Source organism: Cynocephalus volans, chromosome 10, assembly GCF_027409185.1.
Source record: "Cynocephalus volans isolate mCynVol1 chromosome 10, mCynVol1.pri, whole genome shotgun sequence".
Classification (NCBI taxonomy): domain Eukaryota; kingdom Metazoa; phylum Chordata; class Mammalia; order Dermoptera; family Cynocephalidae; genus Cynocephalus; species Cynocephalus volans.
The window spans coordinates 33,066,547-33,085,472 of NC_084469.1; the positions used below are offsets into that span (position 1 = coordinate 33,066,547).

General features: G+C 34.4%; 1 protein-coding gene across 2 annotated transcripts in view; it reads left to right on the forward strand.

The window, feature by feature from the left end:
* Positions 1-18,926, forward strand: part of RABEP1 (rabaptin, RAB GTPase binding effector protein 1) — a 119,066-nt gene that overhangs the window by 66,219 nt on the left and 33,921 nt on the right. For both annotated transcript variants that reach the window (XM_063109651.1, XM_063109652.1), the window contains exons 3-6: positions 3,639-3,842; positions 5,645-5,805; positions 9,345-9,464; positions 17,399-17,534. In XM_063109651.1, coding sequence (XP_062965721.1) covers positions 3,639-3,842; positions 5,645-5,805; positions 9,345-9,464; positions 17,399-17,534 — 621 coding nt within the window. The remainder of the gene's footprint in view (positions 1-3,638; positions 3,843-5,644; positions 5,806-9,344; positions 9,465-17,398; positions 17,535-18,926) is intronic.

The following is an 18,926-nucleotide window of genomic DNA, read 5'->3' on the forward strand; positions in this document are numbered from 1 at the left end:
GAACAGTTAATCTATCAGATGGAGAGAACTAGTCTATGGTTATTAAAAGAGGGTGGGGGGGAGGAGAGGGAGAGAAGAGGAGGAGGAAGAAGGGGGAAGGGAGGAGAAAGGGGAGATATTGGATAAGGGGCATAAAGAGTAAGTATGATTTGTAACAATGAATATGCTAATAAAAAATAAAAAAAGACCCACCTTATGACCCAGCTGTCCCACTACTGTATATGTGCACAAAGGAAATGAAGTCAATATATCAAAAAGACACCTGCACTCCCATGTTTATCACAGCACTATTCACAATAGCCAAGAGATGGAATCAACCTGTGGTATATATACACAATGGAATACTATTCAGCTATTTAAAAAAAATGATATCCTATTATTGCAGCAACATGGGTGGAACTGGGAACCATCATGTAGGTCAGTCAGGTACAGAAAGACAAATACACTCATGTGGAATCTAAGGAAAAAAAAAAAAAAAGAGAAGTGGTTCTCACAGGAGTAGAGTAGAATAAATGGTTACCAGAGGCCAGGAGAGGAGGGGGGGTGTGTAGGATAAGAAGTGATGGACTAGGGCTGGCCCATGGCTCACTCAGGATAGTGTGGTGCTGCTAACACCAAGGCCATGGGTTTGGATCCTATATAGGGATGGCCGGTTCACTCACTGGCTGAGCGTGGTGCTGACAACAACAAGCCAAGGGTTAAGATCCCCTTATCGGTTATCTTTAAAAAAAAAAAAAAAGAAGTGATGGACTAATGGGTACAAAACTATGCTATCTGCTGTAAGTGAATCATTGTACAGTATATGCATGAGTTGAAACAACACACTGTACTCCACAAATTTATACAAGTAAATGTTTTAAAAAAAAGGATTTAAGGAGATGCAGCAAAATACTAAAAATTGTTGAAGCCAAGTGATAGATAATAGGTGTCCATTATAGAATTCTTTATATTTGTTTCTATTTTTGAAATATTTTAAGTGTTAGTATAACCAAATGAAGTGTCTGAATCTTTTATTGATCCTAATTCAAACAAATCTTTACAAAGAAATTTTTGTGTCAATTGGAGGAATTTTATTACAGATTGGGTATTAGATTATATCAGGCAATTGTTAATTTTATTATGTGTGACGATGGTACTGTGTTTCTGTAAGAAAATATTCATATTTTTAGAGATCCATATGTGCAATGTTAGATGATATAATATTTCTGTGACTTGCTTTAAAATACCCTAGCAAAGAAAAAGGATAGTTGAAATAAACATGGCAAAATCTTGATAACTGGTGAATCTTGGTGAAAGATATATGAAGGATTGTATACTTTCAGCTTTTGAGTATGTTTGAAAATCTTCATAATTACATATACAAAATTAAAAGGAATAAATATATAATTGTTCTTTAATAACTTCTATTGTCCAACATAACTTTTAAAATTCTATAAAAATTTAAGTTTTTCTAACTTTATTTTAAACTTCTGTTTCTCTACTGGTTTTTACATATTTATACATATAAATATAATCATATAAAACAATATATATTTACATATTCATATATTTGTAAAGTAAGTCAATCTTGACCAAGTCTTCCTTCGGGCTCTCTATGCCACCTTTAACTAAGTGGAAACAGCCAAAAATTGATAGTTAGACTTGGTATTTATTTGCGCTTTTTCTGTTGGTAGTGCCAACATGATAGTGAGTACCTCTGGGTGGTCTCCAATAAATCAAAAGTAGCAGGGATAACTAGCATGAGGAGGTGTTAGGTATGTAATCTTGAGGCTTGATAAAATTGTAGTTCCCAGAAATGAATAAAAATATTCCAGAAATAACTCTTTCTATTTCTCACATTCTATGAAATTGTTTAACAATAAGAATATAGAGTTGACACACATATGATTTTCCTTTTTGGTTTCACATGTATATCTTTATTCAATTTCTGGGTCAGTCCTAGTCACATGCCTATCACGATTTGTTAGGTATCCATCTTTCCTTTAAGATACTTCAGATAATTACTTTCTGCAATTCGTGTTCTTATAACTATCTCTGAGTAGAGTTTGAAAATATAATAGTGGTGAGAAAATGATGTGAAACCGATGTTGAGGGAGTAAAGATTTCTTAAATGAACTTCACTTAAAACTAGCATGACTAGGTTTTTTGCCTCTGTGACTTAGTCTACTAAATCATTAATTCCTGTAACTGGTACCAGTGTATGTTTTCATAATTTTTTAAAGTTCTTTAATTGATATTATCTTTGATTTTTACAAGTAGTTAGAAAGTTATGTAAAAAAGTGTTGCTACTATTCTGGTGAAGAAACTGAGGCTTGAGGGTCTTGTGATTTCCTTAAAGTCATACAACTAGTTAGTAGTAGAGTCAGATCTTAAATCAATTTATTTTCATAGCCTGTTAGGCTTTGGTATTGTGCTCTGTAAAGGAAATTGATGATTTTGCAAAGATGGACAGTTTTTCTTTGTAAATATCCTATAACTTTTACATGCCAAAAGATTTAAAAAAGAAATTGAGATGAACAGCAGCAGTCTGGGAAAAGTTTGTAAGAGAAGATAGATTTAGTATCTGGAATGTATGAGGGTACTTCAGAAAGTTCATGGAAAGATTTCTATTATCTTTTATTTCTATTTTTCCACAAACTTTTTGAAGTACCCAAAAAGCTCCTCCAAAAAGGAAAACAATTCAGGGCCGGCCCGTGGCTCACTCGGGAGAGTGCGGTGCTGATAACACCAAGGCCCCGGGTTCGGATCCCATATAGGGATGGCCGGTTTGCTCACTGGCTGAGCGTGGTGCTGACAACACCAAGTCAAGGGTTAAGATCCCCTTACCGGTCATCTTTTTAAAAAAAAAAAAAAAAAAAAGGAAAACAATTTATTAGAAATATCAGTAAAGGATATCTCCAAAGAGGAAGGTACTGGTCACTAATAAATGTTTGAAAAGATATTCAAACTCCCTACTGACTGGGAAATGTAGATTAAAATGATGACCATTTTCTATCTGTGGAAAATAGTGACCGTTGGTAAGTGTCTGGGAAAACAGGCACATCCCTATGTAATATTCCTTTTTTGTAAGTCGGTTTGACCAAATGTGTCCTGTTTACACTTAAATCATGTAGTAGGTACGTCACATCAGCTTAGTATCTAAGAGACGTTAAGGGGAAGCTGAGAAATTAATTTTGAGTTTTAAAAATCTGGATCTAGTAACCACCATGTGCTCTGGCTTTCTTTTCTTTTGTACTAAACATTCTTGAATGTTTACTTTGTGGAAAGTATTGTTCTAATAAGCATTTCCAATAAATTATTTTATCATTACAACAACCCTCTGAGGTGGCTATTTTTAATATTCATTTTGCAGATGTGGAAACTTAGGCCAAAGAGGTTAAATAACTTGACCAAGTTAATTTAGCCAGCAGGGGGAACAGTCTAAATTTAGCTTTAAAACTATGACTTTAACCACTATATTATTAGATTGATTGTTAATAATTGCTTTATGATACCCAGTGTACCTTAAATCTCACTTCTATTAAAGTGTCATTTTGTATGTTAACCTTTTAAAATTTAATGTTTAATTTCTTCATTAGAATGTCAGCCTGATAACAGTGAACCCTTCATTAATGGAAAGTCGTTTACTTTTTTTCCAGAGGATCTAAAGAGGCAAAATGCAGTTTTACAAGCAGCGCAAGATGATTTGGGACACCTTCGGACACAGCTGTGGGAAGCTCAAGCAGAGATGGAGAATATTAAGGCTATTGCCACAGTCTCTGAGAATACCAAGCAAGAAGCTATAGATGAAGTAAAAAGACAGTGGAGAGAAGAAGTCGCTTCACTTCAGGCTGTTATGAAGGGTAAAGACAAAGATCAGTTTTATGATCTTCTAAGATATTTGATTCCGATGGTTGAGAACATTTTCAGAGGGTCTTAAAATATATCCTGAATTTCATTTGTGGCTTTATGTACTGCCATCTTCAAGGTGCACTGTCAGATAAAGAGAAGTCAGTGGTGATGTAATTGGGTATATCATCTGTATCTTTAACAGATTTAATAGTAGAGAGTTATGATTAGGATGTTATTGAGATAATGCATTAAATAAGGATTATAGTTCTTTGGAAGGGTTAAAGCAGGGCTTAAAAGTGGATTTTTGAACAGAAATCAGGAGGCTTAACGTGTGTGAGTAAAGCTGTACGGGCACAGGGAGTGTGCTGGACTGCAGAGGGCTTCCATGCAAATGGTAAAGTAACTATTTACACTTATTAGCTCCAGCTAATTATTGTCCGTCCAGTCTAGTGTTGCCATATTGTTTAGGGTTTTAAGAAAAATTTATATTTGTATGTGAAATCTTCACTGCAGTCTATGGGGTAGAATGGCCTATAAACTAGAATAGGCTTTATGGGCTGCCAGCTTATGACCCTTGGTGTAAAGGAAGAGTAGTAGTTGAGTCTCTGTCTCCTTTGGCGCTGGTGCTTAATTATTTCATTAATTTCTGAGAAGATGATGATGAAATAAAGTGAATTGCTCTTTGAATTGTTGAATTCCTGAAATTAGGCTAGCTAATATTCTAAATATGAAATAGTGGTGATTCCCCTTCCCTTATTTCACATTTGTGTGTTATTTTTTGCCTTAGAGCTCTTTGTAAGAAACAGGTAAGGCTAGCCGTACTTCTGAGACTGTAGCTACCACCTAGAGGTTACTCTAGGCTTCTGACTGTAGTGGCTTACTCACATAGTTAGTTTTCCTCATAGGAAAACCCCAGAAGTAGGTAATCTAGGGCTGGTTACAATGATTGCATGATCTTACCAGTGACCCAGGCTCCTTCAGTCCTTCTGTTCCTTCATCCTTAGCATGTGGTTTTGAACTTCGTTTTTGCCTCATAGCTGAAAAAATGGCTGCTCCTCCTTCAGTCTGCATTAGAAAAGCAAAAATTTTCTAGAATTTTCCAGCATATACATGCGCTCCCCCCACCACTTTGTTGATAAAGTGTGTGGTTACCCATAACTACAAGGGAAACTGGACAATGTAGTTTTTTAAATTGGGCACATTGACTTCCTGAATAAAATTGGGGTATTGTTAGTAAGGAAGGAGGAGGAGTGGAAATTAATGGGCAACTAGCAGTTCTTGTCACATAATGTTTTAAGATTGTATTAAAGATAAAGCCATTTTGTAAAAACTTTATAGAATTTGTTTTAACTTAGAATCTTGGGTCATATAGTAAAATATCCTAGAAATATATCCCTCTTCTCATACTTTCAGGTAGTCGGATTGGGGTGACTTGTTGTATTTTTCTTGGAAGCCATAGTGCAGTGTGTAAGAACATACATTTTGGAGTTGGACTTAAGTTTGAATTCTAGCTTTGCTTCTTTCTGGTTAGGAAACATTGTCCATACTGTTTAACCTGTCCTAATTAAAGTTTTCCTCATCTGTAAAATAATATATAGCACAGGTTTATTGTGAAGATTAAAAAAGATGACTTAAAGCCCTTATTTCTACACGTAATAAAAACTAAAAGTGTTAGTTTCATTTCCTTCTTTTAGTGAATTAAAAAATTTCGAGAAATTAGGCATAAGCTTTTTATATAACGTTAAAATTTTTGGTGTGTAAGAACATTTTTTTCATAATGCTTAGATGTGAAATATTTGGTGATGTTTTGTAGAAACAGTTCGTGACTATGAGCACCAGTTCCACCTTAGGCTGGAGCAGGAGCGAACACAGTGGGCACAGTATAGAGAATCTGCAGAGAGGGAAATAGCTGATTTAAGAAGAAGGCTGTCTGAAGGTCAAGAAGAGGAAAATTTAGAAAATGAAATGAAAAAGGTATGAAGGAATGTATTCTTCTTTAGAAATATTTGAGTCCAAATGCAAAGTACTTTAACCAATATTATTGTGGTAATAGAAGTTGTACTTTTAAGGTTTCTGTTAGAGGAATTATTTGGACACAGACCTAAATATAGTACTGTCATGTGCTGTATAATGATGTTTCAGTCAAAGGCAGACCACGTATATGACGGTGGTTGGAGCAGTAGGCTATACCGTCTAGCCTAGGTATGTAGTAGGCTGTACCGTAGGTTTGTGTGAGTGCACTCTGATGCTCACACAACAACAGAATTGCCTAATGATACATTTCTCAGAACATGTTACCATTGTTAAGTGATGCATGACTGTACCAGATAAAGTGATGCCTTTCCCCAAGATATATCTATGGCTAACTCTCTCACCTTTTTCAAATCTTTGATCAGATGTCACCACCTCACAGGGCCTATCCTGACCACCCTATTTAACATTGCCAACCTGCCCACTGCCCTCCCCCACCTACTATTACTTTCCTTATCTCCTTTATCCTGCTCCAATTTTTCTCTTTCCATAGCACGTATTTCCTTATAATACATATATTTCACCTATTTATTGTATTAAAAACACAGTAAATTGTGTCTCCTTGCTCAGATATAAGCTCCATGAGGGCAGGAATCTTTTTTTGTTTGTGTGTCCTAAATGCCTAATAGTGTCTAGCACATAGGTGCTCAGCAACATTTGTTAAGAGTTAGACTTGATGATTCTGTCTAAACTAAAGTTTTAGAACAGATGTTAGCTTTGCTTCTTTCTTGGTTCCTGTGTGACAAATGTACCACATATTATGCTTGAACATAATACCATATTATGCTTGAACATATTACCATATAATGCCTGAACATCGGGCAACTAAATATAAAGTGATACATTTTATCATTGAGAAAACTTAAAAAGCTTTTTGGCCAGTTTGATTATGTAAAATTTTACTTTATCAGTTTACATACATGTGTATGTTTAAAATCACATATTATATAAAATAATAATTAGAAACTGATTTTTCTTTTCAATTGGAGTAATTGTGATCTTTGGCTCCTAATCCTTGGTCCATATATATATATATATATACATCTTAATGAGTTGCACAATCTACCATTTTTGTCATTTAAAAAATTTCAAGTTTTAAAATAAACTTTACTTTTTAGAATAGTTTTTGATTAACAGAAAAATTGTGAAGATGGTATAGAGTTCCCATATATTCTATGCCCAGTTTCCCGTAATATTAATGTTACACTAGTATGGTACATTTGTTATAGTTAATAAACTGATATCAATTCATTATTATTAACTAAAGTTCATTCTTTGTATTCAGATTGCATTAGTTTTTATCTAAGGTCATTTTTTTCCAGTTCCAGGATACCACATTGCATTTAGTCATGCCCCCTTAGGCTCCTCTTGGCTATGACACTTTTTCAGATTTTTTAAATGACCTTTCTGTCATTTAAAAAGTGCTCTTTAAAAGTTTTGTTTACAGTGACATCCAACACTTAGAATTGTGAGGTCTTATTTGCATAAATGAATAACTCAGTCTGTGATAAATTCTTTGCTTTTTTTTTTCCTGCTGATTTTTATCAGGTGACCTCTGTAAGCATCCCAGAGTAGCCTTGACTGAAGATATTTTAAGCTAACGTGTCTTTTCCAGACAGTACTTATTTAAAAATTAAATAGATGATGACTTTGTAAAGACCTGAAAACAAAGTGAATCTGAATCCCTCTTTTTGGAAGAATGTTTTTTTGGGAAAATCCCCCTTACATTTGGGCATATGTGATATTTTCCCTGTCCTGAACAATTTAGGATAAGTTTGAGCTCATTTAAATTTGAGTAAATTTAAATTTACTATTTTTGAGTAAATTTCACCAGAAGCAAAAAAGCCAACTTTTTGAGTCTGCCTTTATTTCTCTCTGTGTGTATATGTGTATGTTTATATAAAAAATAAAAATTCAGTTTCTCAACAGTTTACTGGTTTATAGTGGTTTCCTTTTAATCCATGTTTTTGAGGATGGAATTTGGAAAACTGATAGTTTTAGGGGTCATTCTTTGAGTTTGTTGCATTTAGATATTAAAAAGGAAAATTTTTTAAGTGATAGACGTTATTTTTATAGCAGTTTTAGGTTCACAGAAAAATTGAGCAGAAAGTACAGACGCTTTCACATACCCCCTACACATATATAGTTTCTCCTATTATTAACATATTAGTGTGGTACATTTATTACATTTATGAACCAAACTCAATAAAATTATAACTAAAGTTTACATTAGGGTTCTGCTTTGTGTTGCATTATATCATACAGAATAGTTTCACTGCCCTAAAAATCTTTTGTGCCTTACCTATTCATCCGGTCCTCCTCCCTTGAAACCCTGGTAGCCCTACCCCAACCAACACTTATCATTTCTTTGTGTTGGGTGTAAAACCCTCTGTTCTAGCTTATTGAAGGTATACGTAAATTGTTGTTAATTGTAGTTACACTACAGAGCTTTAGAACACTAGATTTTATTCCTCCTATCTAGCTATAATTTTGTATCCATTAACCAGCCTCTCAATATCCATCCTATCCTTACAGGCCTCTGGTAACCACCATTCTACTCTCTATTTCTATGCAATTAACTTTCTTAATTAGCTTCCACATATGAGTGAGAATGTGTGGTATTTCTCTTTCTGTTCCTGGTTTATGTAATGCTCTCTTAGTTCATCCATGTTGCTGTGAATGACAGGATTTCATTATTTTTTTATGGCTGAGTAGTCTTCTATTGTGTATAAATACCACATTTTCTTTATCCATTCATCTGTTGTTGGACACTTAGGTTGATTCCCTATCTTGGCTATTGTGCTGCAATAAACATGGGAGTGCACATACTCTTTGATATGCTGAAAAAAGTAAGGTAGTAATTTAAGGTACTCTGTTTATGTAATTGGAGTCAGCACTTGGCAAAAAATAAAGTACTCTGTTTAATTGGATGGAAGCCTTTTTATAGCAACATAATTTTCTAAAATTTTAGAAAATACGTTGTTCTATTTTTTTTGTTGTTGTTAAAGATGACCGGTAAGGGGATCTTTACCCTTGACTTGGTGTTGTCAGCACCACACTCTCTCTCCCAAGTGAGCCATGGGCCAGTCCTCACTGTTCTATTTTGTGTGTTTAAAGTATAATCACTCTTTCCAATATTCATCAGAAATTATGGTCTCATTAACTTAGTAAAAAGGGATTGTAAAAATTATTGTGTATATTTCCTTTTATATATGGGATTTTTCCTAACTCAATTACTCGCTTAACTGGAGTCAGATTTTTCATAGTGAATCCATTTTCCTACTTACTCCCAAATTCTAAATGGAATATTTGGGGAAGCTCTTATTATGACTTGATATTCAAAGTAGTGCACCATTTAAAATACTACTATAGTGAAGGGTAGAGTTATTTGTTATACTGATTTTCTGCAAATGGGTGCGTCAGAGTTTCTTAGAAAAGGAATAAACGAGTATGTTGTAGCATTTAATTCTTTTTGACCATAGGCCCAAGAGGATGCTGAAAAACTTCGGTCTGTTGTGATGCCCATGGAGAAGGAAATTGCAGCTTTGAAAGATAAACTGACAGAGGCTGAAGACAAGATTAAAGAGCTGGAGGCCTCAAAGGTTGTGAAACATTGTCATCTATTTGCTTGAAACCCAAGATTCTGCCCTAATGCCGTAACAAAATTAGAATCAGTAAGGGGGAAAACTATAATTTAGATTATGCATCTTAAGAATCTTTCTTTAAAATTCAGAAAACTGCTTTGAGATGATTTTGCCCTTATGGATACTTTAAATAATCAAAATAATGATGTTTTATCACAAGTGGCTACTTTGTCACACAGTTAATGTTCATTTTCTTATCAAAATGAGACCTGATCTCATTCTTTTTCTTATCAAGGAAAATAAGCTGTTCAAAGGTGACTTTGTTTTCTGATGCCAGCCCCACAATCGATACTTTAGAGATGATGTAGCCACAATATGGCTGAATTTTGTTGGCCATAAAGACACAGCAGAGCACATGGAAAGGGAATGTTGAAAAGTTTAATAATTAAAAGAAAGTAGGAGAGAAAGAATGAAACAATGAAAAAAGGTAAACAAAAGGACTAAGTAGGAATGTAGAAATAATGGGAATGTATTACTAATTCTAATAACTGTAAACTAATTCTCACCTACTGAAAGAGATTATCAAATTGGACTTAAAAAATCTAACTTTATGAGTGGACTTCAAAAAGTTTGTGGAAAAATGGAATTAAAAGATAAAAATAAAAAATATAAATTTTATTTCTCAACATAATCTCCATCATGTTCTGTAAGACCCATGCACCAAGCACAAATCCTACATGCTGGAGTGGCTCGCCTCACAAAGACCACAAGACGAGGACCATTGCAATCAGCAAGAGGAATTTTATTTTTCCAGCATCCTGGGGCGCTTTGCCTTTCGGAAAGCGGCCCCCAGTTTACAACACAAGCACTTTTTATACAGTTTTTCCTGAACAGATCTTTATGACAGGATGAGTTGTCGGTTATCTGTGGTGCCCTTGGATTTATGGGCAGACTCTAGCAGGCTGGTACTCCGGTAGATCTGTGGCACCTTTAGATTTACAGGTGGGCTTTAGTAGGCTGGTACCCCCCCCATAACGGCGCTTCTTTCAATTGTATATCTTCCTTGGTGCCTGGCAAGGAGGCTTTTAGATAAGGAACCAGCCCCTTCCTGGAACCGGGTGGGGCCATGCTCTTCTTGGAATGTTTAGTGTACTTGGGCCCCCTGCTGCTTAATAGTCTCTTAGAAGCTGCTTTACATTTCAATAGTCCCTTAGAAGCTGCTTTACTTAAAATGCCTTTAGATATGTTTCCCCGTTTTAGCAAGCGTTTGCAGAAGCAAATTGTGCAGGTTAAAGCTATACTAGTAAATTGTGCAGGTTAAAGCTATATTTTCCAGTTACTACACTAGCACCCCATAAGAGATGACACATTCTTCCATTACAGTTCAAGACACTTTTGTAAGTGATGATGTCAGCCATGTAGTCCATCCTTAAAGAACTGAGGGTCCTGGGAAATTGACCATGTCAATGTAGTCTTTTTTACACTATTAACTGAAGAAAAATGTGTGCCCTTTACAGATTTTTTAAGATTAGGAAACTAAAAGAAATCAGAAGGGGCCAAATCAGGACTGTAAGGTGGATGCCTGCTGAATGATTTCCCATGGAAACTCTTGCACAATTGTACTTGTTTGATGAGAGGAATGAGCAGGAGCATTGTCATGGAGGAGAAGGATTCTCTGATGATGTTTTCCTGGGTGTTTTTCTGCTAAAGCTTTGGCTAACTTTCTCAAAACACTCTCTTAATGAGCGGATGTTATTGTTCTTTGGCCCTCCAGAAAGTCAACAAACAGAATGCCTTGAGCCTCCCCCAAAACTGTTGCCATGACCTTTGCTCTTGACTGGTCTGTCTTTGCTTTGACTGGAGCACTTCCACCTCTTGGTAGCCATGGCTTTGATTGTGCTTTGTCTTCAAGATCGTACTAATAAAGCCCTGTTTCATCTCCTGTTACAGTTCGTCAAAAAAATCCTTCAGGATCTTGATCCCACTTGTTTAAAATATCCATTGAAAGTTCTGCTTGTCTGCAGGTGATCTGGGTGCAGCAGTTTTGGCACCCATTGAGCAGAAAGTTTTCTTGACTGCAGTTTTTCAGTTAGAATTGTGTGAGCTGAACCGGTTGAGATATCTGTGGTGTTGGCTGTCGTTTCTGCTGATAATTGTTGGTCTTCTTCAACTAGGGCATGGACAAGTTTGATTTTTTTTCCTTGCAAATTGATGTGGATGGCCTGCTGCTGTAGGCTTCATATTCAGTATAGTCTAGTTCATTCTTAAAATGAGTTCTCCCTTTGTAAACTGCTGATTTCTTTGGGGAATTATCCACATAATCCTTGTGTAAAACATCAGTGATTTCACCATTCTTCCACCCAAGCCTCACCATAAATTTGATGTTTGTTCTTGCTTCAATTTTAGCAGAATTGGGGTTCTTTTTTTCTTTCTTTCTTTCTTTCTTTTTTTTTTTTTTTGGCAGCTGGCTGGTACGGGGGCTCTTTTCAAACTGATGTTTTATCCTTCTTAGTGCCTTAAACTAGATACTATTCAGACATGTTCTAGCAAGTCAGTATGAGTTTATTTTAGTGCAGAAAATTTTTGAAATTCATGCGTAGTTTTTTTATAATATGCATTTTCCATGAACTTCTTGAGGACCCCTCATATACTGCTTGTAAGAGATTCACCTAAAGTAAAACCACAAGGTAAGATTGAAAATAAAGGGAAAAAGATACACCATGTAAATTCTAACTAAAAGGAAGGTGATATAGCAAGTATAATATCAAACAATTGTATAAGAGAAAAAAGAACTAATAGAGATAAAGAGGGACCTTTCTAATAAACGGTTCATCAATAAGATATAACAATGATGGTCTGTTTGTGTTGCTTATAACAAAATACTTGGAACTGGGTAATTTATAAAGAAAATGAAATTTTTGCTTAAAGTTTCTGAGGCTGCGAAATCCAAAGTCCAAGGAACACATTTGGTGGTGGCGACAATGACTCGGGGATCTCACATTGCAAGATGGTGGAAACAGAGAGAAAGACAGACCCTCCTCTTCTTTTAAAGCCCTCAGAAGCACACCGCTGACCACCATTTTTAATCCATTCACTACTGCATGATCCTACAACCCAACCACCTTTTCAAGGCTCCACCTTTCAGTTACCATAATAGGATTTCCCACCCTCTTAACAGTCACAGTGGAGGCTAAGTTCTTATACATAAAACTTGGGGGACACAATTCAGGCTTCAGTGAGTTTTGGGGGGACATAATTCAATCCACTACACCTTGAAATATATGAACTAAAAAAATGACAATTACAAGGAGAAATTGACATTTTCAGTTATAGTAGGAGATTTCAATTGACTTAACGAGCGCAAGCAGAGAAAAATATTAGGTCTATTGGAGTTTTGAACAATCAGGTTAATTAATTAATTCATTAATTTTGGCACTGGGCAGCCCAGGGAACCAACCCCTTGACCTTGTAGGTCAATAATTTGGATCTAATAGATACAAAGAACTCTCACCCCAAGAAATAGCTGGTATTTTATATAGTAGTAAAGCATAGTAGTTAAGAGCTCAGCATTTAGTAGCCTGGGTGACCTTGAGCTAACTACTTAATCTTACTTTACTTTGGTTTTCTCAACTGTAAAATGAGGATAGTAAGGCTACCTGCCTCATAGGGCTATTATAAAGATTATATAAGTTAATACATATAAATACTTAGCATAGTATGTGGGACAAAGTATTATTATTAGTAGATACATTATATTTTTCATAATAAGGTCACAAAGGAAATGTCAACAAATTTTGAAGAATTGATGTTATACAGACCCAATTCTCTGACCACAGGTTATCCAATTATTTACAATAAAATGATGATTAAAATAAAATGTGTAGAAATAGAAAAAGATAACTCATGGATCAAGTAATTACAAAATGTAATGATGTGAATATTTAACTCCAGAATCTAAAAAAACAAACATTTCAGTACAAACTGAAAATAAAAGTAAGGAAGTAATACAAATAAAAGCAGAAATCAGTGAAATAGAAAAGAAAAAGAGCAGTAGAGAATATCAACATAATGAAAAAAATGGAAAAAAAAAACAGTAGAAAAATCTCTAATAAGACTAATCAGGAAGAAGGAGAAAAAAAATTCCAGTCATTAGAAATGAACCAAGGGACATAACTACAAATTAGTAGAGATTTAAAAATGATAAATACTATTAATAGTGTCACACCAATAAATTTGAAAATAGATGAGAAAGTTTTTGTTAAAAGATAATTAGCCAGAATTGTCCCTGAGCCTTTTTTTTTTGCCCACTGACACCTTGATTTCACCTCAGGCTTTCTTAGGAAAGCTAAAGTAGTCAGTAATTATTACAGGAAGTGAATCTAGAGTCAGAATCTTTCTTTCTCCTGTGTTGTTTCCTGAAAAGACATTAGACTCAGTTGGGTTTGCGGGCAAGTTTTTCCAAGCCCTCTGTAAAGAGATAATCCTTATATTTTACAAACTGTCAGAGAATAGAAAAAGAGAAAAAGCTCTCCAAGTCTTTTTATGAAACTGGTAGATCTTTATTGCAAATCAACAAACACATAGAAAGGTAGTATAAAAAAAGAAAATCGGGCTGTCTGGTTAGCTCAGTTGGTTAGAGCACAGCCTTTAAACACTAAGGTCAAGGGTTCGGATTCCTGTACTGGCTAGTGCAAAAAAAAAAAAAAAAAAAAAAAGAAAAAATCATAGATGTGTTTCACTTAGGAATACAGAAACAAAAATGTTCAACATCATAGCTAAAGAAAACCAAAACAAAACTGAAAAGAAAACACATCATGACCAAGTAGGGTATATTCCCAGAAATTTAAGGATGGTAAATGACCAGAAAATCTATTATTGTGATGTGCCACATAAAAAGATTGTAGGATAAGAGCAATATATTCATTTTGGATTCAGAAAAGCATTTGATAAATTTAAATACCCATCAACTTAATAAAGGGGTATTTATTTATTTATTTATTTATCGGAAGTAGGCCTTTATGGGGATCCAAACCCCTGACCTTGGTGAATACTATGCTCTAACCAATGGAGCTAATGGGCTAGCCAAGGGCTGTTTATTAAACCTTTAGAAAACATAATTAATTATGAATGTTTAGCAGCCATATCTACCATTAATGATGGGACTATTGGGTGGAGACCTGTGCTCAGTAATTCTGTTTTGGTTGTTTTTGTGATCCTGGACGATACAGCAAGACAAGATTAAAAAAATGAGACATAAGAACTTGAAAGGAAGCCTTGAAATTGATTTGGTTGTCTACATAGAAAAGCTAGAGAATGTACAACAGATTATTAGACCTAATAAGAGTTCAACAAGTTGAAATTTGTTTCAATAAGATCAACATACAAAAATAATAGTTTTTCTATACTTCAGTAATATCCAATTGAAGAACGTAATGGGGAAGAAAGATCCCATTGATAATAGCAAAAACATTCCATAAGTTACCTAAGAACAGATGAGGGTACTTCAAAAAGTTCGTGGAAGATTAGTTTTACTGCCAATTCTGTTTTTTCACCAACTTTTTGAAGTACCCTTGTATCTAAACAAAAATGGGCAAGATCTTTATATAATACATTATAAGTGAAGACCTGAATACATGTATGTGTGTTCCTGAATGAAAAGACAGAGCATTATAAAGCAGGTAGTAATCCTGAAATCAAACTATAAATTTGGAATTCCACTCAAAATTCTATAGAATTTAATAAGGAACTTAATAATTAGATCCTAGAATTCATGCAGAGAAACAAAGGATCAGAAATATACCTAGCAAATTTTTGAAGAAGACAATGTAGGGATAATAAGACTTACAGTAAATCTACAATAATTAAGATAGTTTGTTATTGGTTTAAAGATAAACAAATGGACCAATGAAATAGAATAGAGAGCCCAGAAGTAGACCCATATGTATGTGGAAATTTGATATATGACAAGTGTCATTACAAATCAGTGAGGAAAGAATGGGTTGATAAAAAAATTTGCTTTTCAACAAATTGAAATTGGATTTCTACCTCGTACTTTACAAAAATTAATTTCAGTGAATTTAAAACCTAAGAATGAAAAGTAAAGAGAATATGATGTTGGGGGTACAAAAGAAATTTCGTAACTAAGACGAAAATATTGACTATGAAAATAAATTTGGCAAATTTGTCTACATTAAAATATAAACTTCCTTGTTAAAAGATACTACAAAAAGTTGGAGAGAGAAGCTACAGACTGAGAAGATATCTATATTTCATGACAAAAAATATCCCAAATTAATAAAAATTGCCAGGTTCATAAGTGACAAATAGCTCAATAGAAAAACAGGTAAAGTACATGAATGAGCCATTCACAAAAGAGGAACCAGAGTAGTCAAGGAATGTAAAAGGATATTCAACCATACAAGAAATCAGGAAAATGCAAATGAAAGTGGGGTACCATTTTATCTCAACCAGGTTGTCTGACAGAACAAATTTGTTGCATTCATGCATTATTGGACTATGTTAAACTCCTCTCAGTTTCAGCTGCTCTCATCAAATTGGACCCCCAGTTAACTCTTGGGGTTCTTGGGACCCTTGTGGCTTCCCTCTACTTTATCCTGCATAGATGCTGATACCGTATAAGATTTTCTTGATAGGTAGCTTTCAGTAGTTTGTCCCCACCCTCTCTTGGACCTGGGTTTTTGTAGGTGTTCATTTGTTTTTGATTTGGGCAGTTACTGGGTGTAGAATTCAAGAAAATTCGAATACTGTGCCATCGTCTTCCTGGAGTTCTGCTTAATAGCTTTTGAATGTTAGAAATTCATTAACTATTAATTGAATCAAATGTTTATCCTAAGAAGTAATATCTGCCATGTTGACACTCTGTTACCAGCAGCTGAATTCTCACCCTCTCCAGATGTTAGGGAAAGTGCCTCACAATAGTCAGCACTTTGCCATGCTTGGTTAGTATCTTATGGTAGCTGACAACCTCCAGTGAAGCATCAAATGGCAGCCTAAATAAGTATCTTAGTCTCTGAATAGTATTATATATAATGGTCTAGGAGTAAAGGTAACTGAAAACAGAAAGGCCAGCTATTTTAAGTTTGAAGAACTAGGAAGATAAAATGACCTTGAACGTGAAATTAGACGTAACCATTTGAAAAAGTTGAAAGTTAACTAAATGGTTAGAATTTAGGATGGACAATTTATAAGACAGGGTAAAACAAGTGACTTTGTAATCCTACGTTTTCTGTGGTAGGATTACATTTATTTTGGTTTTAGCTTTTAAATATTAGGCTGTATTGTTAATATTCTGAATATTATGGTTAATTGTTTGACAGAAATAAAGCATTTTTTTTAAAAGATCTGAGTTTTAAAAAGTATTCTGTACTTGCCTTCAAGTTTGTGTCACTACAGTGTGAAACCAGTTATTTTTCCCATCAGGACTTCCTCTGTTTTAACTTCTATGAATATATGTGTCTGTGAAAATGTCTTCTTTTTATAAATTTAAGACATTTGGATTACAAAAGCAAACTTACAAGAGTATGGTACCACTTTTATTCTTAGAAATCAATTACTGTTTGAAAAAACAAAACATACCTGGTGTCATTGCGTATGGGATAAAACAGGCACATGCTTATGTTGCTCTGGGAAGGCAAATTGGAACTACCTTTTTAAAAACCAAGGTACAAAACTTATGTGCAGTTTCAGTTGTGTGTTTACTCTGGTGATATGGCTATGGATAACATCTACTATTAATTGTGTTATTTTCCCAATTTTCTATAGTAAGTATGTATTTGTTTTATAATGTAAAATTTCAAGTGTTAGTTTTTTGTAGATAGAAATTTGTAAGAGTAAATGTAAATTTTTTCAGGGCATAGCCAGAACTCATCATTATACCTATGATAGAAAAACTGTTGTACATTTCAGTGTAATAGAATTGCATCTTCTTTCAGGTTAAAGAACTGAATCATTATCTAGAAGCTGAGAAATCTTGTAGGACTGATTTGGAGATGTACGTAGCTGTTTTAAATACTCAGAAATCTGTTCTACAGGAAGATGCTGAGAAACTGCGGAAAGAGTTGCATGAAGGTAAATATATGTTCTGTATATTTTTATTTCTGTCCCTGAGAATGCTATGTAAGTAAAATTTATGTTGACTAATAACAATAACAAATCCTAACACACTAAGGCAACATGTTAGTGATTCAATTTAAGCTTTTTTTAAATTAAAAAAAGTTTTTTTAAAAAAGATGACCAGTAAGGGGATCTTAACCCTTGGCTTGGTGTTGTCAGCACGATGCTCTCCCAAGTGAGCCACAGGCCAGCCTTTAAAAAGTTTTTTAATTTAAGCTTTGTAGTCAGTTTGAATGTTCTCATGAAAAGCTGAAGTTGTGAGGACTACAAAGATACTTGGGTTATTAATGGCTTCTCTTTCCTCCATGACCTCAGTTATAACTTCACAAGGCATGAGCTCTGGGTAGGAAGATAATAAGACTGGGAATTTCTACTGAAACTGCTTTTGTCCCCACACCTATTTTGATGGAGGTGGATTAGCAAAAGTGAGAATGGGACAGAGAGGTCAGACAGTGTATTCTTGAGGCCTAAGTAACATTTGTCCCTGTTTTAAGGGACAATTTTGGTTTTACTAGTCTGGTAGCAGAGTATTACACAAATTGACTCTGTTTTCCAGGGATAGAGGAATAGGACTCATCCTTTCTCCATTAAAATGAAAGCATACTTTTATCTTTGATTTTTCCAGGGATTTCAGAGTCCAGAATGCTAACCATTATACCATGGAATACTACTCCAGTGATTTCTACATACCTGGAGTTCTTAACTTTTTTGTGTGATAGGTTCCTTTGGCAGTCTTATGAAGCTCTTTGAGAATAATTTTTTTTAATACATAAGATTATAAAAGAAACCAATTATATTAGTTATCAAAATATAAAACCTTCAACCTAAAAAACCTTCACACTTATATAGTAATAAATATGCTATTTTATTAATACATTAAATAACAAGGTCTAGCAGCAGGTTTAATAACTTTTGTAATTTTGAAGTAGTGATGACCATAAATGACATATTACCTTATCTGCAACTTTTGTAATAAAATACAACAATGTCTGATTTCCCTTGGTGACCAAGTCATAGGTATTGTTTTGCCACTGTGGTTTATTGCCTACATTTTATAATCAAAGAAAATGATAAATTTTAGTTAGAGAATAGTGAAAATAAAGATCTAACTTTTTTTCCTCATTCAAATATATAGACCCTTGTAATCTTATATTTGTTGTAGGTTATACTAGCAACATATATTTATATGCAGGATTGGGACTGTGGTCATAGAATACTGCAATGAATACTTTTAAGTATATCAAGTGCTATGGTTTATGGCTATAAATCATTCAGGTTAGCATATGAGTTAGTTTTTCCCCCCCAAATACTCTAATGGAAAGCTGAAATGATATAAGCCTACAGAAT